General features: G+C 39.2%; 1 protein-coding gene across 3 annotated transcripts in view; it reads right to left on the bottom strand.

Annotated features, from left to right (window-relative positions):
- Positions 1-18,442, bottom strand: part of SGMS1 (sphingomyelin synthase 1) — an 89,748-nt gene that overhangs the window by 23,803 nt on the left and 47,503 nt on the right. For all 3 annotated transcript variants that reach the window (XM_040975776.1, XM_040975777.1, XM_040975778.1), the window contains exon 2: positions 6,045-6,898. In XM_040975776.1, the coding sequence (XP_040831710.1) occupies positions 6,045-6,667 (623 nt within the window). In that variant the 5' untranslated portion in view covers positions 6,668-6,898. The remainder of the gene's footprint in view (positions 1-6,044; positions 6,899-18,442) is intronic.

Here is an 18,442-nt window from a genome sequence, read left to right as displayed (position 1 = left end):
TAGGTGGCCTCTATGTCACTATGTAATGAGTTGCTAAGAAAATATATTGACAAAGATAAGTGCTTGCTAAACCAGGGAATTTCTAAACTGGATTCGTACTAACAACATTTGGTCTTCAACAGAGACTACTGTGGGACACTGAATAACTTAGCTGCTTCTCCCAGTCTCAGTTATCTTTACCGAGAGAACAACACTACTTACTTTTAAGGACTGATTGAATCAAGTGACAATGCATGTGAAAAAATTCCTGTCACTCAAATTTCAGCTGTTTTGAACTCTGAATAGGGTGACAAGGGGTTATGACACGTGTGGAAAAGTTCAAAACAAAACCAATGTTGCAAAAGCACATAACCGAAGTAGCTACAAATGTAGTGGGAAGATGGAATAATGACACAGCTTGATAAATTAAGTAATGGGAGAGGTACCCAAAAAAGCTGTAAGCACATGAGGTCATGAGAGATTTTTTTTTGTTAACCTGATAGAGTTTGGACAACACATTTTCAAAAAAAAAAAAAAAAAGAAATGTTTCTATGAAGAACAAACAAAAATTCCCCAAACTCTAACTGCCACCAAGGTGTTTTGCTTGCTGCGGCTCTAGCAGTCTCTAATAATTCCTAGCAAATGGCTTAACATAAAGGTGTTCTGAAATTCCATGAGAGACAAGGCTTGCAGTATAAAGACTAAAAGTCAAATCATCTTAAGGGGCTCTTACGGAACTTACAGAATAAATTCTATTGCACAGGAACCTGGAGTGACCTGCCTCTTATGATACGTTTCATTATCAAGTGCTTTTAAATGGTTTACTTAACTACATCTATCTTGTGACAGTAACTGGTCATAAATTATCTTGAAGAGTGGAAGAGGAAGAAGTACTCTGATCTAAGCAAGTAATGTGAAAAGAAACAATGATGGAATTTTAAAAAAGGTAGATGCAAGACAGATGTTATGGAGAGGCTAGTCTACAGAATAAAATACAAGGGGACAGAGCTGTGGCACAGCAAACTGAACCGGTGCTTGTGGCACCAGCATCACATATAGGTGTTAGTTTGAGTTCTGCTGGCTCCACTTCTGATCCAGCTCTCTGCTAACGGTCTGAGAAGGCAACAGAGACTTGCCCAACTCCTTGCGCTTCTGCACCCACATGGGAGATGCAGAACAAGCTCCTGTCTCCCAGCTTTAGAATAGTTCAACTCCAGCAACTGCAGCCTTTTGAGTAGTGAATCAGTGGAGGTAAGGTCCTCTTTGCTTCTCTCTTTGTATTTAAAAAAAAAAACAAAAAAACAAAAACAAAAACAAAAAAAACCTAAAACCCAAAACAGTTAAATAAGCAAAGAACAGAAACAGCTGCCAACCAGTCCAAAGACTATGCTCCTGGAAATTAGATTCTCTTCATAAAAGAGAGATAAATGCTGTATTGGCAAACACACATTCAATAAACTATGGCCCCCAAGCCATAGCCTTTATCAAAGATTAAAATATAAAATAAGAGCTTCCCAATATGACTGAATATAACATATTCGACACTTGTAAGCATCTTAAAAGCCTCCCCAGGACTCTCAGAGTACCATCTAGAAAAGCCACACTGGAAAATTATATCTGTTCCTTCCTGTTAGATCAACAAAGCCCATAAAACAGTTCTAAATATAGATAGCATGCCAGGTCACAGGTAGGGTCTCTTAGCACCATTTCCCTGCTCTAGTTCCTTCCCTTGGGGCATGGCATCAACTTTCAAAGAACACACACAGTGATCATGTTCATTCTAAGAGCATCTCTCCGAGGATGCAAACATTTATATACAAGGATGTTCTGCCCATTCCCCGAAATCCCTCTCCCAGTAAACTCTTTGGTCTCTACCTCACGGCCTGACTGTCCAATGGCTCCTTTCTTTTTTCTTCTAATCTTTACCCCAACAAAGGACCAATGTATTTCCACAATATTTAATATTTCCTTATACAATCTACCCTCACTCCCAAATGAGTTATACTACACATTTTGGACAAATTATTTAATTTCTTTAATAGGGAGTCAGTTCTATCACTCCATTAAACCAATTGTATAAAAATCAGGGGTTCATAGAGACACTCAAGCCTTCCATGAGAAAAACATGTGACAGAAGCCAGTCCCATGGCTATAAAAGATTGGTAGTGCTAAAAATGGAACACAAATCACTGTTTGTTGAAAGACTCCACCATCCTCATCACCCAGCATAAACACATTCAACACGCAAACATTAGCAGTCTAGGCTGCAATCCTGTTCTACCACCTGGACTATTACAACGGCATCCGGACCTGTCCGTTGGTTCTCTACTCCCTACTACAGCAGGCAAAGTCATTCTTTCAAAGCATGGATGTGTTCACATCATTTTCAACCTATGACACTTGCAGTGAAATCCAAACTTTTGACCCAAGATGGCTCCTTGTTCCACCACTCACATGGTGTTGACCTCCTGTGTTCTGGCTCTCCCCTAGCTAACCTGGCCATACAAGCCTGCTGCTCTTCAAGCAAGCCTAAGGAAATTTGTACTTGTTGTGTCTCCTACACAGACCCCCTGCCCTCAACACCTGCATGTATCCCCTCTTGGTTGATTCAAGTGTCTGCTCAACTGTGACCTCAGTACAGGTCTTTTCTAATCACTCAGTTTGGAAAGCTACTCTCTCCATATTACGTTTAACATTTGCCAGTCCTTGACATTTTCCTATTCTCCATTTCCCTCACACCACCTGGTATCACACTTTCACTTGTTTCATGCCTACTTACCCTGGTCATAATATAAACGCCACGAGGGCGTTAGAGTCCTCTACTCACTGGCTAGGGCTCGGATAAAATTTAAATGAGCATTTTTTATGTGTTTCTATGTCCCAGATACTCTATCAAGCAATGTAGCAATAAAAGTGAATGAGGGATGGGATCTAGTGGTTTTCCTGTGAAGAACACAGAGTATAACAGTGAAGGAAACCCCCCAACACACACACACACACACACACACACACACACACACACACACACACTTGTTTGCACATCCTTAAAAGAGTAAAAACAGGTATGAACATAAGGCATTTGTCCAGAACTAGGAGAGAAGGGAGGCGATGCTGGGACTGGACCATTAAGAATCATGAACATCATGCTCCACAGTCTGACACAAATGTGTATTTCTTAGGGATTTTTGCAGGTCAGTGGTTTCTAAGTTCAATTTTAAATGGAGAGGAAATATTATTCATAATTTCAAAAATTAAACAAGATCTCAAGGAAAGCATTACTGTGGCTTGACCTTGCAATATTATAGAAAGGTCATGTGGCTAAATGTATACAATAACATACACACAATGTAGACATAAGGACAGATGTTAAGAGTGAGAAGAGAGAAATTTTTTTCCAGTATAGAGAATCAAAACCTATAATCAGTAGGAAAAAAAATTGAATGCAATATAAGGACATAAACAGGTGTCACAAATTTAGCATGTCAAATATCTGGCTAAAGAGCGTTTTGCTGGAGACACTGGTAAAATACTTCATTATGCAACCAAAAAAGTCATCCTCCATAGTTTCATCTTCAAATTGTTCTCTAAAAAGTGAAAAGGGTATAATAGGCTGATTTTATTTTCAGAGCTTTGGGACTCTCAAAATCAAAGCAAAATGCCCCAGACTGGTCCAACAATCTGAATTCTGATGAGTTGTACAAAAGAGGAATCAAGATTCCTAAGAGTCCCAAAAGAAGGGCAGGTTAACTCGCTATTACATACAGTATTTCATAACCAGAATAATTCATTTTTCCAAAACCCTAGATAAATTAAACTGCTACACATCAACAGTCTGAACTGGGAACAAGGTGTGTGTGTGTGGGGGGGGTGGGCAGGGGGAGTGGTGACACTGAGAAACTCACCCTTCTCTAAGCTCACTGACGCCTACTGCCTGCCTGACTTGTCCTTTCCCCTACGTCCTACAGGTGTTGACAGGCCACAGACACTGAAGAAAAGTTACCAGGCTGGAGATGGGGAACCAAAGACATGCCTGGTGAATGGAGAAGGGGTACGGCTATTCAGAATTACCTCACCAATCTGCTTCCATTTCCTATACCTTCACCCTAACAGAGGAACAAGTCAAACAGAAGACTTCAAAGAACTCTTAGATATATTCTGGGCAAAAGTGATCTAAAGCTAATAAAAATCCAAGCATAACTGGCCCGTCCAATAAGCACAACAGGAATCTGTTAGGCTGAGAAGCCATTATCTGATCTGTCTAGTCATGGCTGGGGCCAGAACCCAATCATCAATCATTTACATTTTTTTAAAGACAATCAATTGGTCTACCACTGTTCAGCAATTTAAATACATCAATGACCATAAGTATCAGAGAAAGATGGACTTGTACAAACTAAAAATAGAGACTGGAAGAAATTTCTTTGTTGGGAAAACATACATTAATACACCTCTAAAAAGAAAATCACTTCTATGTGAGCACATGTTCCTAGGTCAAGAATAAAATTACCTAAAAGTTACTGTTCTGTGAATAATCTGGATTTGTTGCTTGTATGCTCTACTCAAAATTTTATTTCAGGGCAATAAATTTATTCCAAAAAACATATTCACAAAAACAAAGGAACAAATACAAGAAAAAGCTTAGAAAGCATTCCCCTGAGTTGGCCTTGCCTTTGTGGGGAAAAAAAAGGTACTGGCATTTCTCTTATGATGCTTCCTAGGGAAGAGATTTAAAAATCAAAAAGGCAAGACTGAAGATTAGCTGTGAAAATAATGTATTTAATAAAGTCTGAGCTCACCAAGTTTCTGAAGCCCATTCCCTACTTATTTAGACTCTGAAACCTAAAGCAACAGGAACGGGCCTTCCACCAAATCAAATGCAGCTCAGATCTATTTCAAATTTAGCTTAAAAACTAATTTTTTGAGGGGTGGACTTGAACTCTGGGATCATCGCAAATTAGCCTCAAATAAACACTGGCTACCAAAATGGTTTTGTTTGTACCCATGCAAGTTAAGATAATCCTTCCCTGGAAGAGGACTTGCTCTATTTCCATTTATAGACATCATTTAATAAGGTTTTAAAAACGTCTTTATAAAATATCCCAAAGCTCATAATTTCTGCCAGAAAAATTTCAGTATAAATTCTGTTTATATTTCCTTAAGATGATCAATATTCCTCCCCACTGTAGATCATCATACATACTCAATCAAAGACACATTCCTTATTAATTTGCTTCCAGCCACCATGCAGGGAAGCCATAAGAATGTTCCACTGGGAGTGGGTTTGTGGGGAGGAATTGTACACCAAAGACAAGAGTAACGAAGATTTACTTTGCTACAGTTAACCCAAACACTCAGCTTTTCAGAGACAATCCATGTCGAGTTTAGAACAAGGGTTGTGAAAGCTATGTTTATCCCAATGCTAAATGGAGATGCCTATTTACCTTCCTGAGAAACTAGAATAGAAGAGCCACATTTTAGAAGGTGGAAACATAAACAACTTCATCCACATCCCACCTACCCAAACAAAAACATACTCTAGGGATATAATTTTCTCAATAATCCCAATTGCTCTGAAATAAGTACTTTAAGTTTTCAATGAGAATCAGCTTTACATGCATATTGCTGAGGTCCCAGATGTCTGTGTGGGGAAACCTACTCAGCTACTCAGCCACTCACAAGGATCAGGCCAATTGTCACTAATGTATTTAATGGGTTAATAACATCAATCAAGATTAAGTGGCTTATCTGTTGGTCCAAAGCATTTACTATCTGAAGATGTTTGAGGGTTTTCATTCTTAGTAAGCAAAAATCAAAACATTATTTCTAACAGTACTATCTATTATTCTGTACAAAATTGGCAACAGACACAGCATTTTCTTTAAGATGCCAAAGCCCAAGTTAACGCAACAGGAAGTATTGTTGAAAAAGAAAAGGAAACCAAAATAAAAAAGGAATTAAATGAGTTAATTCTGACTGCCTGGCAAATTTTACTTCTAAATAATAATTATATGTTTGGAATGCAAACATTGCAATTGTTGAATTTTTGTTTTTTTTACTTTACTTACTTGTATTTTAACAGCAGCCACTGAATTAACCAAAGTCCTACAAGGATCATGCCGTTAATTTCACAAATAGAAAAGGCCCACTGCACCCGGTTAAAATGGTCAAAAAACGTGTCCGGTAGTGGAGGCTGCACCTCCTTAGGAGGTACTCGTTCATGGACGACCGAGATCATCACTGTGGTGAGGATAAAACAGGAAAGTGCATAAAGAAAGGCCAGAAATGTCTTGCCCCACTCCATGGGGTACTGAGAACGCTCCGGTTCTGGCATGGGGATCTTTATCATCTCTTTCCTATACCCATTTGGCATTCCATTGGGTTTAATCTTGATGCTGAAGTTGCCATCAGGGGTAGGGATGTCCACACCAATGTTGAGGTGCCCATTGGCATGGCCGTTCTTGTGTGCTTCCATGTGGTGCTCCATTTTCAGGGTCTCTATCATGTCTAGGAGCCGCTGCCCATTGTCAGAGGAGACTAGACACAAGGGGGGTTTTTTAAAATCTTCCTGGGTTAGGTTGATCAAATCCAGGCCTGTAAAATGCCCCAGAGGTTCACAGTATTCTGGCATGGCATTCTCCAGCAGCCAGTCTGCCACCTTCTTGGGTGACCAATAAACCACTTCCTTCATTGTACTGGCAGACAACACGCAGTCTCCAGTTCACTCTCGGCAGGTCAGCAGTCACTATTTCTACAGGGCAGGGCACTGTCCCTCCTTGGCTCACTCCTCCTGTCGGGCCCCATGAGCAGCGATCTGCTTGGCAAGATGGTCAGGGCCGTTATTAAACACTTCATGTAGCTGTCCAGGGTTCCTGAGATCCCAAGCATTAATTCACCTCATTCTTCAACAGGACTCTTCATTCTGCAGAGGCAAGAGAAAAGATCAGGGTGGTGGGAATCCCAAATCAATCATCCCCAAATGCAAAATTTCACATGCGTAAGAAAAAATAAAAGTGCTATTATCAGGAAACACCACAGCTTTTGAATTTGTGTTAGTTTTAGGGACAACAGAATCTTGGTTATAGTCTTCTCTGACACTGGACAGAACTGTATCTGAATGCAGATAATGTCAGAGAGGACACATTTTACAAGTCACTTTTCCTTAGAAGTATTTCAACAGTGCTTTGGATACTGCCCCGACCCCCGCCAGATCTGTGGTTCCTTTAAACTTACATGCTACTGAGAGAATCTGAAAGAGCATGACAAATTTACTTGGTATGTCCTTCTATCTGGTGAAGAATGTTTTAAAATGTACACAATGCAAAACAACTTAATACAAAGGGTCTGCAAAAAGTTCATAGAAAGAGTGGCTACAGTGAATGTAAAACCATGCCTACATTTTTGTTTCTGCAACAAAATAAACTTATCTTTTAAGCTATCTTTTTCCACAAGTATCATGAAGGAAATTATAGAAACACAGGAGTTTCAAAATCATTTGGTCCCATAATTCTGCACTCATTTATGAAAAAGAAAACATCGAATTCTCTTTTCCAAATATATTCAAACCCAAAATATGTACATCATGAGTCGTCCGTGCAGGTGTTGGGGCACAGGTGATGAGAGCTGCCTTGGTCCTTCCTGCTCTCTTATCCTCCTACTTCTAGCCCCTAGAGGTTTCCATGGAGCGATACAGTTTGAAAATCTAGAATCTGATCTATCTCCCTATTTATAAATGAAGAATGTGATTCCTAGAAAAGTTGGGGGAACTTGCATATAATAAAATCACAGAGACCTTGATAGAATCAAAAGTGAAGTTTCTGATTCCTGGTTCATTTTATTTATTAAAATACTCAACCAACAACATTATAGAAATTAAAAGGCATCATGCTGCTCAAAAGCAGGGTTCACACAATTTTAAATGCACATGTGATTTATATCAATATGTCATAAATGTGACCCTTTCACAATAACAGTGAATAAATGTAATACTGCATAAACCAAGTGAAAATAACATATCAAATATTAACTGAAATTAATGTGACTCTTGGGGTACTTCTACTTTTCCCTATACTAGTTTTCTTTAATAAACAATCACTGAAAATGAAAAAACAAGAATGGGTTATAAGAAAAACCGACTCTGATGAAACTTCATGGTGAATGAGACAGTGTGACAGGAGACACACTGCCATTCTGTTGTCACAGCAGCCCATGTATCCCCATTATGCAAGCTTCAGCTACTCCATCTGTAAAATGGGAAAGTCATCCAATGTTCCCTTCTCAAGGTTGTTGTTGTCAGCACTTAATTCAGAAAGCACATCTGAAATCAGAGCAATACAACCTGTTTTCAAAGCTGTAATTTTAGAGAACCCACTAGTGTACATAACCACTCTTTTCCTTCCTCAAACTATCATTTCCAACAGCTGCTGTCCACTCCATCTTGCTATGAAAGTAACACTGATCACCACGTGGCTAACTTGTTTCAAATGGTCAAGGTATTAACTACAAAATAAAAACAGGGTTTAAGAGTTGTGAATGATTGATGACAGTGGCTCCCTAAGTATGTTCTTGCAGAATAATCAAAAATGTTACGTGATTTAAAAAAAAAAGTACACCTAAATAAGCTTAAGAGCTGCATACTGGAATCTCTTCTGGCAACCCTAGTACATAAACGGATGTTAAAATCTCAATGAAACCCTCCAGGAAAGAAAGTGTTGCTGGGATTTCTCAAATTGACTCCATCAAGGCTTTCTCATATCTTTATCCCAGGCTGGTCCTTACTAAGCCCCAAAATATAACTATGGAATGAGGTTAGACAATACATTTCCTGCAAATTGCTTCATCCAAATGACACACAATCGGTGATACCAACAGCTTTAAAAGATAGTCCAGTCCCACAAAAGAACTGGGTGACCTCTCTATCCCTGCTGGACATCCACAGCGCGATGCTCTTCCTTAGCACCCCTTCTTGTCATGAGGAGCCTGTCTAGACTTCCCCAGGAGCCTCTGAGCACTACACTAAAACTGCTACAAGATCCAGCACCACCTGACTCACACATCCAGGGCTCAGGAGGTATACAGCCAACACACACTCAACATCTCTGAAAGTCTCCCACACAATAAGCAAGCCTAAATGCTGCTGTGGTAGAACTAATTAAAAACAACCTGGATGTTCAAGGACAGTAAGATGAACATTTTGTATAGGGAAATATCGGAACTAGAATGAATCTTTGACCACTTCAAATGCCACTAGTCGTGAATGATGAGAAGACAGACTTGCTGAATGGGAGTCCTGGCACAAGGTTGTGCATGGAACGGCTTCTCCTCTGATCCTTCTCAGTTGGGCATATCCAACAGCTTGAGGTGTGTAAGTGCCAGAACAATTCTCAGTGGAGCACTAGGGTCTAAGGCAAATGAGCTCAACAGGTTTTATGTCTAAGTTCTTCATTTTTCTCTTGACCACACAGAAACTACCAGCACCTCAGAAGCAAAGATACCACACTAAGGCCAAACTACTGTTTTACTTCTCCTTGATGAGAGGAACAGACACACACTCTCCTTTCAGGAGATAACAGGCTTTAAAGGGGAAACACACACAAACAGAAGACAATCTACCCCAGGGTATCAAGAGTCCATCTGGCATTGCAGTCACTGTAAACATCCACCTAATCTTGCTGAAGTGAGCCCATCAAGCAGTTTAGATATCAAGATAAGCTAATGACTCCCACCAATCAATCCTTGCCTCCTCAAGACAGCCCTTTTGACTTTTCCATTTACACTTTCTCAACAAGGCCCCTGTCAGACCTAACTCACTCACTTCCCTTCTTTACAAAACCACTGCTCCATTCTGACCCTTGGTGTCTTCTGGAAAACAGGACAACCTATCATATCTACCTCCACACAGAATGCTCCTGTTGAGAAAATCCAAATGCAATAGGAGTAAAAGTTGTAAATAACCTCAACAAAGATATCTAACTTTCTCTGCAATGTCTTACTTCTTTTCTCATCCCCAATCGGACCCACAGTGACATTTAGAATTTACAGAAGCTGACACTTTCTTAGTGCATTTGTGAAATCTAACCATTTCAATGCACACAGCCTTCCAAATTTCATGTTTTTTTTTTTTAAGATTGTATTTTTACTGGAAAGGAGAATTTACTGAGCAAAGGAGAGACAAAAATATTCCACCAAGTGGTTCATTCCCCAAATGGCCTCAACAACTGGGGCAGTGCGGATCCGAATCCAGGAGTCAGAGACTTCCTCGGTTGCTTCCCCAGGCCATGAACGGAGAACGGGACCAAAGTGGAGTAGCTAGGACACAAACTTGTGCCTATATGGGATTCTGGTGCTTGCACACAGAGGATCAGTCAGTTGAGCCACCACATCTGGCCATTACATGAGCTTTGAAGTATGGAAATAAAGGGATGCACACTGATTTCTCATAGATAATGCAGTTGCAGGAGGTGAGAAGACAGTGCTGTTCTCCTATACTCACAAACCCAATGTGCAACATACTAGCCGTGTTTCTAGAAAGCAAAAGAAGGGGCCAGCACTGTGGTGTAGTGCGAAATGCTGCTACCTGTGACAATGCCAGCATCCCAAATGCACACTGGCTGCTCTGCTTCTGATCCAGCTGTCCATTAATGTGCTGGGGGAAGGCAGTGTAAGACGGCCCAGGTGCTTGGGCCTCCATGCCCACTTGGGAGACTCAGAAGAAGCTCCTGGCTCCTGACTTTGGCCTGGGGCAGCACCTAATGTTGCAACCATTTGGGAAGTGAACCAGTGGATTGAAAATTTCTTGCTCTCCTTCTAATCTCCATAACTCTGCCTGCTAAATAAATAAAATAAATCTTAAGAAAATCCAAACAAACAAGCCAATAACAAAGAAAGTAAAGGTGAAGGCAAAGTATTATTTTCACACCTAGATTCCACACACTGCATGTGAGTCTGGGTTCAATAAACAACCACAACATTATCAGTCAGAAAAGCCATCTTGAATCTATTACTGGGAGAAGGTTAAAAAATGACACATGGACCAAATTCTTAGATATGTTTTTCATAACCAGGAAGACTGAAAGAATAAAACCTAGACATATTCTCTTTACTCCAGGATATCACAGAATTTGATATACAAGAAATGCTGTGATTCTCGCTTATCCATAATTCTGAGATAAACTCAGTGAAGTCCAGTGAGACTGTAGTTTGTTTAAATTCTCATAAACAGCAGAAAGTTGGTCCTGAGGCTACACAGAGACCCAGGATGTGTTTCAGAGCTCTTCTGCTACACAACAGTTGACAGTTTCACAGAAGGGGTTTTGAGGCTTCTTTTAAAAAATGAAGATGGCATACAGGATACAAAGAAGGAACAGCAGCCCATGTTCATTAACAGCTCAGCAGGATTTTCTTTCTGGCTTCAATCAAGTGAAAGACAAATATACTCAATTCAATTTGGCTTCAATTCTTAAAATAGATATTTTAGTCCTAACATTAAAAAGTCATCAGATACTGTGCCATGATACTGTATGAACTACTTACATTTCATTATCAAAGCGAGATCTTTTAAACTAAAACACAGGTTAAAGTAATCGTTTTAAGCAGTGAAAAAATTAATTAAGCAAAATCATTAAATAAATCATTTATTAACAATTGCTTATCCATTTTTAAAAAGAGAGCATTATGTAATTATTTGAGAGCAGAGGTACACACACACACACACACACACACACACACACACACACACACACACTCCTTCTGCTGGTTCTCTCCTTATATGGCTACATTGAGCCAAACCCAGCAGCCTGGAACTCCACTGGGTTTATCCTTTCAAAAAGAATCTATTCTCTTCTTACCTGGCCCTGTGTACAAATCATATATGGTGTTGTGTTAACTACAATCTATTGTTTTAATTGCAAACTGAACATGAGTTTCTAAGAATCTGAGTAACAAAAAATAAGCCACACAACTACTCACGGAGCAACTGCTCAGAAAATTCCTCTCTAATGCTTGCTCCATCATTGACTCATAGTCCAACCCCAACATCTTGTTCCAGCCACTTATTCCATTAGCTAAGGGAACTTACATGTACTTGCCTGTGTTCTAGAAAGCATACATGAATATACACAAATAATGCAAGAAATGATTATACTAAACAAAATTTATTTTTCCCTTGAGGATCAAAAGGACTTTTGAAATGGGTGCCAGGAAATTAAGAATTGAGTGTATATAATTTTTTAAGGTATGATGCTAAGCAAACACTACCAGCTGGTCAGAGATTTCTCAATGCTAATAGTGGCAAATAAAAGCAGGAAGCTGGCATCTCACAAGCAGAAGTCTTACAAGCAGAGTTACAGGGAATGCAACTTTCCACTTCTCATGTCTCATCTCTAGCAGCAAAGGCCAAAGTAACACAGGGTACACATACGCGTTTACTCTAACTGCTGTCTGAGAAATTTAAGGCAAGATCAAAATTTTATTGACATTAACATTTTGCTTATATTTTACAATATGAAACTACCTGTGGGCACTCTGGTAGAATCCAATAAAAATCAAGAATCAATGCTGTATTAGGATGAGACATCCTATCTGACCTTTTGTTAAAGCTTCAATTTCAGATAAAAGTCTATACATTTACTAGAACCCTCTATAAAAATCAACAATAGGCTAACTTACCTATTAAGACAACGTAGCCCATTGAAATGTGAGGAAAATATTTGATTCTTTATTTTAATTTTGATTGCTCCCAGACGTCTTTCTCCAAACTAGTCTAATCAGCTTGTGAATTTGTTACTTGGCATTTGAAGAACTAATTCAAATAGAGCACACTATATTACCTCAGCAACACAAATGGATACAGTAACAACCACATAATTAAAGCTGAAGCTCTATACATTTACTTCACTCAGTAGTGGGGGAAGTTCCAGATTAGTTTTGATGCTCTAACCTTTAAATTGCCCTTTATTTTGATTTGCTATTACATGCTGTGCTCACAATTCCACAGTTCTTTTCTGGTTAACAAATAAAAATCATTGTGTATGGAACATGCTCCTTCAGCTAAGTGCATGCTGACCTACTTTGTTTAGACATAAGAAGGGCTTTATGAAATGTGCACATTTTGGCTATGAGGCCTCATGTGATACGCCGTTTGCTCTCCGCCACACCTTACTTAATAATGCTTAATACTTAAGGTTTTGCAACACCTAAATTTTTCCTTCTTCTTCCTCTTACATAATGATGTTTAATACTCAGATTTTGCAATATCTGAAATATACACCCTCTCTGCAATTGCTCTCTGCATTACCTAACTTGTAGTCTCCCTGTCTATGCTCTCCCCAGCAACAGGCACTACTCTGGATTATATCATCCTTCAATGTTCCAGAGGGAAGGATATGAATTCTGGCTGGCACAATAGACATAATGACAAGAAATCAGCTGTCAATTCCTAGCTCTAATTGCTTCTGAGAGTATGAAATACAAAACAACCCCAAAATTTTTCAGTGGTAATTGAAATACCACTACACAACAGAATGCTTCGTTTTTGTATTTGCAGAGATAAATATTTATACTTTTGTTAAGTGACTAAACAGATTAGAAAAAACAGTACCTTTGTTTGTAAACTCCTGTTATAAGTATCATAAAGGAAAGTCCAGAAGTCTATATATATCAATTTCTTAGCTGTTAGCTTTGAGCAGTAAGATCACACACAGTTTTGTCTTTTTCCCATTATTTCCTACTTCTCTAATAAACATGTTAATTATCCTAGGTGGGGGAAGGCATGGTGTTCTTACTAGCATGTTCTATTTTTAAACTTTTAGGCTGAACTTAAAAAATAAAAATTAGCATTCCCTACACCTGCTTTCTTTAAAAACATGAAGTGGGCTTGCAGATTTCTATAATGATGGGAACCTTTGACCTTTCTGAATAATTGGTTTCCCAAACCCTTCAATAATGGGTCCAAGAAGTAATGCCAATTTGCAACAAAGATAAAGTTGCAATCTGAATCCAAGGGCATAAAGTAATTTCAGAATTACACATTCCCAGAAAACCACCAGACATCAAAATTACAACTCTTCTATCACTTAGATTTTCTTCCACATCTATTCATCCATGTTACTGCAAAGTAGGAACAAAAAAAAATACTGGAAAGTTATTTCTATTGTCTTTACCATAAGGACAACTTGGCAAGCTCCACTGACAACTAATCATGACAGTTTCACCATGGGATTTCACTCTGAGGATAATCTATTCTCATTCATCAGATCAACTGGCTCTCAGGGTCTGAAAGCAGCAGGACTATTTTAATATTTGCTTAGTTAATCTGCAGAACTTGGACACAGACCTTTTTAGCGGCACTCAAGAATGTTTGAGTACAGTCAGTGTTTCCAAATCCCATGAACTCTCCCATGAGCTGATGTGCACAGAGCTAATCTGGTTTAACCAGAGAAGCTTGGGAAAGACTAATGCAGACTCTTCATTTCCAGTGCATGACATTCTGTTTCTTCCTTTTATTCTAATGTTTTAAAAATGAGAGCTAAAATTCTTCTGATTTACTGCTCATTTATGACTGGAACAACAAGATTGCATATGCCTCTGAATTTGTCATGGGAAGTCAAATGGTTTAGGTAAAGCCTGAGCTCCATGTTTCTGCCTGCTGTTCTGCACAAATTCCAATTATGGGCTTTTAGGGTCTGTCAGCAGTGGCCTCAGGTGACATTGTCCTGAACTGCAGCAGAGCTGAAAAAGATAAATATTAGATATCTGATGGGGAATTTAGAAGGCACAAAATAATGGGGATTACTCAAAGCCACAATAGAAGAAAAAGTTCCAACTCTTGCTCTTTTATTCCCTTCCCTTAAGAAAATCCAACAGTGACCGGACAAGAGCCTGGGAGTAGAGTGGAGTGGAGGCAGCAACTGGAAGTTGGAGATGGTGACAGAGCAAGTGTCACAAGAGAGAAATGAGGTCACTTTGCCTTATCTTTCTCATAATCCTTATTCATCTTTGTCTTTCCACACTTTCAGAGCAAGCAGATATAAACCAAATGAAACAAAACTAAACCAAACCATGCCAAACCAAGGACAAAAAGACTGCCCAGAGTTCATTCCACCAAATTCTCAAATTCAGATTCTTTCAGGGACCGGGCTTGCAAGTCAAGCTGGTCACAGAGAACATGGAAAGGTGAGGGCAGTAAAAGGGGGATACCACAAAGCATACCCAAGGCAGTTATAATTTGAGTTCCTAAGTGACAACAATAAACCAAAAAGACATTAACTGAATGTGGCCCATGCATTGCCACTTTGCAGCTCCACTCAGTATCCCACCCATTCTATCTAATCAGTCACAAATTCCTGGAAATCCCACCCTAAAAGCTCTCTCCAATTTGTGTCCCCTTTCCCATACACATCTGCTTCTTTCAATTTCTGCTTCCAGCCTGGTTCAGTCATAATCCACTGGCATTCTGCTCTCAGTTGGCTTTTCTGGTGCATTAATCCCAGCTCCTTGCTTGATACTCAACACCTCTAGCGACTCCCTCAGCTCTAGGGACAATGGTCAGGATCCTGGGCCAGGCCCCAATGCCTTTACCTTTACCTTTGAGTATTTCCCTTTGAGCTCTGGGCATGTATTAAACCCTTACCCATGAGGTTCATCTGTTCCCCTCTAAAAGCATTTACTGCATACCTTGTTAGTTTTCTTCCTATGAGGGTACCTCACAAAGTTTCTGGGAAAGCATAATTAAAGGTAATTGTGCCTGGAAAAGAAGCAGGGGATGGCTAAAGTGCTTGAGTCTCTGCCACCCAAGTGGGAAACCTGGATGGAACACCAGGCTCTTGGCCCCACCCTGACCCAACCTTGGCTCCTGGGCCATGTGGAGAGTGAGCAAATGAAAGGTCTCTCTCTCTATCTCCTTGTACTTTGTGTGTAACTACCTTTCAAATAAATACTTGTAAAAAAAAAAACCCCAAAAAACAAAAAAAACCTCCATAAAACGTGGTTACTCAAAATTTAATACCGCAATCAGCTTTAAGATAAAGGAGTTTTGTGCATCAAAGGAGAATAATCTAAAAGGCAAAGTGGAAAGACAGAAGTGAACACTTAGGGTCTAAAGGGACCTTGAACCCCAGTAATTAAAGATGATATCACCAGATTCCAGCCAGAACAGGAAACAGGAACTTGCGTCCAGCTTCTAGAATGAAATTAGTACTAAGACTCTTGAATAAAAGAAAGATCCCTTTAAAATTAGAAAAAAAAAATGGACTGATGACTTAGGTACACAATAATATAGAGTCAAAAGGCAACAACATGGTATGAGATTTTCAATACAAGAAATTAATGTAAATGCAAAAATGCTCCTTCTAGACCCCAGCAGGCAGAAGCCCACAGGACTCCCATACAAAAAGCAATCCCTGCCGAGGATTAGCAGACAGATGCAAATTAAGTCCCCTGAAGAAATGACCCGCCAGGAGGGAGACTTGGCAGACATGACAAACAAGAAGTTTAAGAAACTATGGATTTAAAGAATATGATTTGAAGACTTATAAATAAATATAATAGTGAAGTAAAATAAGCAATAAACCCATAAAGATAAAACATCATTAAAAAGATACAATAAGCCAAGCGCGTTTAAAGACGGAACAGGAAGATCCTAGTTTCTCTTGTAGCCTGTGACCCACTGATAGCTCAGGAGAAAAGATCCAAGAGCAAAAACCGAAAGGAATGTCATTATGGAGGAAAGACCAGTACTAACTCCAACAGCAACTGACTACTTCTTCAGACAGCAAAGATGCCGGGCAATCCAGCACCCTATTTTCTTTATTGGGGGAGAAAGAAATACAAAACTGAATATAATCCACCAAAGCAGGAATCAGATTTCAAAAAAGACATACACTACCTCTGAAAATTCTGAAACAACATGAAAACAAATATGGCATTGTGAATAGAAGAGACAACAGAAAAGAGCTTCAGAAGTGGGTAAACAGATGGACTAGCAACAAGTGACCTTGCAGCCCTCAGAGAAACAGACCCCAAGCCAGCAGAGGGGAAAAAAACAGGACCTAACAGGATTTATGTAACAGGATCCTTATTAAGTAAAGGGGGAATTGGTGGAATCTGGTAAGTTTTTAATTGGAGCTAAAAACAGAACTGTCTGAGAAACCATTTAAGAAGGTACCTCTCAATCCTCCCTCCTCACAGCTGGGCAGCTGTCCCTGCTCCACACTAGAGAAGATCTCGGTTGATTTTCCACAAAGACAAGCAGACAGTCTCCTGATCGGAGACATCTAACATCACTGAAACAGGGCTTCTGCACTGAAAACAAGGGTACACATTGCAAACAGATGGGTAAGTAGGACTTCCCTCACCAACAATGGGCACATATGATCACTTCCAGAGAAAAAAGCACAGAACACTGATGGTCTCATGCTGCAACCCATATATACATGCTCCCCCAAATGCAGAGAATTTCCCAACAGCATTCCAGACGCTTACTTCAAAAGATAACGAAAATCATAACTTAAACTCAAAGCCAAACATTATAAAAAGCTCGTGTAATTCATAGAAAAACCAGAGACTGAAAAAACAAAGCCACTGAAAAATGGAAGAAATGCATTTCTAAGGAGTTAGATATGCAACAAAAACTAGGTGATACCTAAGGAAGGAAAAAGAATGTAAAGAATCAACAGGAAAAAAAAGTTGAAAAGAATCTCTTAGAAAGTAGAACAGAAGCAGCAAAATTGAGAGAAATGACTATTTAAGAAGTTATCTAGGAATTTCAGTATCTGAACGGCAGAGTACAGGAGGGGAAAAGCCCCAAAGATTTGGAAATCTTTTAATCTAAAAATAATCTAAGAAGTCATTTAAGAAAATGTCTCAGAACTAAAGGAGACATGAATTGCCACATTGAACATTCATCATCAGTGTTCAAGCAGTGACTGAAAATACAAAACCCTTTTCTATTTCAGCTCATCCTAGCCATTTTAAAGTAAACAGGAAAACAAAGAGACCTGCAGGAATGTTCCAGCCTGCCTCCTGCTCTTCAGCACCCTGGAGTGTTTTCCTGTGTCACCCCCAGCACATCTTCCAATCCCTGTTCTTCACTTTGTTACTGTAATTTCTAGCTCCAGCCACATACAGCAATAGGAATTTAACATGAAAGACAATGTTCCTGCTATCAGAAAATGGAATTTAAATTGTACTTTCAATCAAAAGCTTTTAAGAGGTAATGCTGTCTCTGCAATAATTCATAAATGATGAGAACAATACTATAAAGTTTACATATGTTCTGCATTTTCAAAAGACGTTTAGGTTTCAAGTATTTTTTCCCTTTTCTCATAACACCATAAAAAATCCTACAAGGTTTTAAATTTTACTCTCTACATTACTTCTTTAACAAAGTGCTGTTGCTACTCAGATGCAATCAGAAATTGTTGATCAGATACATATTGATTATTTTCACTCAAAAACAAGGTCACTTTAA

This window comes from Ochotona curzoniae, unplaced genomic scaffold, assembly GCF_017591425.1.
Source record: "Ochotona curzoniae isolate NIBS_2020 unplaced genomic scaffold, NIBS_Ocur_1.0 contig_2692, whole genome shotgun sequence".
NCBI classification, from domain to species: domain Eukaryota; kingdom Metazoa; phylum Chordata; class Mammalia; order Lagomorpha; family Ochotonidae; genus Ochotona; species Ochotona curzoniae.
Note: the sequence above shows the minus strand (reverse complement) of the source record. Positions and strands in the feature narration are given on the sequence as shown.